The 2,620-nt window shown below is 55.9% G+C and overlaps 1 protein-coding gene across 1 annotated transcript in view; it reads left to right on the forward strand.

Moving 5' to 3' along the window:
- Positions 1-2,620, forward strand: part of MYH10 (myosin, heavy chain 10, non-muscle) — a gene marked incomplete at its 5' end in the record, with an annotated part of 50,423 nt that overhangs the window by 47,155 nt on the left and 648 nt on the right. Inside the window, 3 exons of the mRNA XM_010143630.1 lie at positions 1,030-1,118; positions 1,353-1,476; positions 1,571-1,780. Of these exons, the coding sequence (XP_010141932.1) occupies positions 1,030-1,118; positions 1,353-1,476; positions 1,571-1,780 (423 nt within the window). The remainder of the gene's footprint in view (positions 1-1,029; positions 1,119-1,352; positions 1,477-1,570; positions 1,781-2,620) is intronic.

Genomic DNA, 2,620 nt, shown 5'->3' on the forward strand with positions numbered 1-2,620 from the left:
TTGGGGCTCTGAGCACCTGCTCTGGGTGCAGATGTCCCTGCTCCCTGCAGGGGGTTGGACTGGGGGAGCTTGGAAGGTCCCTTCAACCCAAACCAGTCTGTGATTCTAAGATCAGAGTGTGAAAAGAGGAGAAATCGGTCCAGCGAGCTGAACGGAGAAATGGGAGCCCGGAGAACTTTCTCTCCGCCCCTGCCCCGGGTCATTAGTGAACGTCTGGTGGCCCTGTATGAATCTCTCCAGCAGGTTTTTACAGGAAAATGGAAATTCATAGAACTCCAACCACTTCTGCAGGTCCTCAGTGGACCACTGACATCTGCGGAGGTTTATCGCTTGGCCTGCAGGTTCTCATCCCTTTCTCGCAGGGGCACGTGTTCCCTTGTTGGCAATTCATGTAAGAGCTCTGAGCCTTTGCTACGTGTCCCGTCACTCCCATCATCTCCTGGCCTGGCACAAGGTCCAGCAGCAGCAGCATCCCCTTGTCCTTCTCGCAGGGACCTCACCCTTGCCAGTCCTGCACTCACAGGAGCATGTCCGTCGTAGCGAACACTCGGTGTTTCAGCCTCTCAGGACCGTTCCCAAGGAGACACTCGGTGCTGTCTGTGCTGTTGTGTTAAAGCTTTTCTCTTCTATACTTTACTTTCGTCCTCTGCAAGAACCCCCCAAATTTGTGTAACTTAGTGCCCTCTTTTACTGCACTGTTAGTGTGTGACAGAGCAGTTTTCTCCCGCTCTTTAGGGCTTGAGTGGTCCCGATCTTCACCGATTGTTTGGGTTTTGTTGTTTGGTTTTTTTTTCCCTTAGCTCTGTGCAAGAAACACTCAGGGCAGAGTAAATCCAACACAGCCATGTGGTGGTTAAGGGGGGAAACACCAAGACAACGTGTCCTGCCAGCTTCTAGCACTGCTGCCTCTGCTAGAAGACATCAGGGGTGTCATGCCTCACAGCACCCCCCAGAAGTTATAGGTTAAATTATTTGAGGAAGTTTTGAGGTTCCTAATGCCATAATGAATCTTTTCCCCAACCTCTGCAGGAGTTCGCGGCGTCTGAAAGAGCCCGTCGTCACGCCGAGCAAGAACGGGATGAGCTGGCCGATGAGATTGCGAACAGCGCTTCAGGAAAGTGAGTCACCAGTGGATTCACTGGGCATCTGGAGAGCTTCAGGCACCAGCGCTGGAGCTCTTGGGAGTCTGCTCCCAGATCCTGATTTTGTGCTAGAAATCCCCTGTCAGGGAGAGAGCGGCTGACGCAGCAGCTTCTCGCGACAGCTTGCAATGTCTAAAGGGTCAGCAGCAACGGAGCCGGTAGCTCTGTGTCGGATCTGAACGTGTCTTGACCCAGATACCTCCTTTCTAGGTCAGCGCTGCTGGACGAGAAGCGCCGGCTGGAAGCTCGCATCGCGCAGCTGGAGGAGGAGCTCGAGGAGGAGCAGAGCAACATGGAGCTTCTCAACGAGCGCTTCCGCAAGACCACGCTGCAGGTGAGCCCCTCGGTGCCAACGCCACAGGGGCAGTTGTGGTTCAGCGGGGGCTCTGACCAGCAGCCGACGATCTTCTGTTGTTCCCCTCTGAAAGGTCGACACGCTGAACTCGGAGCTCGCGGGCGAGCGGAGTGCTGCCCAGAAGAGCGAGAACGCGCGGCAGCAGCTGGAAAGGCAGAACAAGGAGCTCAAAGCCAAGCTGCAGGAGCTGGAGGGGTCTGTGAAGTCCAAGTTCAAGGCGACAATTTCTACCCTAGAAGCCAAGATTGCGCAGCTGGAGGAACAGCTCGAGCAGGAGGCCAAGTAAGGAAAAACCTGTCACCTGTGGTGGCTCGCTCAGACCAACGTCTGAAACCTCCGCGGCTGAAGATCTTGTAGGGCTGAGGTGTGACCTTCCTGCACAGGCTCTAGGGTTTGGGGGGGACCCGCTTGAACAAGACAGCAGTGAAGTAGCAGGGGTCGAAAGCTCCAGAATCTGTCTGCTCCGTAACTGAAACAGCCAAATTCACTCTTGGAGGTAACTGGGTGAATGTGGTGACCACAGCCCAGCATCCACAAGGTGCTGCAGGAGATGCCTGAGGCAAGGTGACCCGTCCCCTTGAGGCGGCCGAGATCCCTGTCTCCGCTTAGAGGAAACACGTTGAACAGCTCAGACGCGGCTGCTGAACGCGGCTGCTCTGAGCCCTGCTGCGGCAGTGAGCTCTGTCTGCCCTTCCCGTCTTGGGCCTCCAAGTCTTGCTTTATTTTTTTAGCTAGTTCCATCCACGATCTCAAGGTGGACTTGTGTTACCACCATCTCCACTCTCTGTGCTTTTGGCTCTGCAGGAGCCCCTGTTCCTGTTAGCAATAACTTGAGCTCCTCTTTGAAGAAGCTCTTCCTCACCCCCTGTGCAGCCTCCAAACCCCTCTCGTGTTGCTCCCTGCTCCCAGAGCTGCTCCTCAGCCAACCACCCGCACGCCGAGCCCCAGTGGGGTCTGGAGGCGGTGGCAGGCATTGAGAGGACTCGAGTCTCGGTGCCACGGGGAGGTGAGAGCCTGTCAGAAAGGACAGGTCCGGTGTCCCCAGCCCTCAGGGCCTGGGTCAAACTGTGGCTTTTGGTTTTTCCAGGGCAAGAGAAGCTGCGAACAAACTGGTGCGTCGCAC

Source organism: Buceros rhinoceros, unplaced genomic scaffold (genome assembly GCF_000710305.1).
Source record: "Buceros rhinoceros silvestris isolate BGI_N320 unplaced genomic scaffold, ASM71030v1 scaffold7899, whole genome shotgun sequence".
In the NCBI taxonomy this organism is placed as follows: Eukaryota; Metazoa; Chordata; class Aves; order Bucerotiformes; family Bucerotidae; genus Buceros; species Buceros rhinoceros.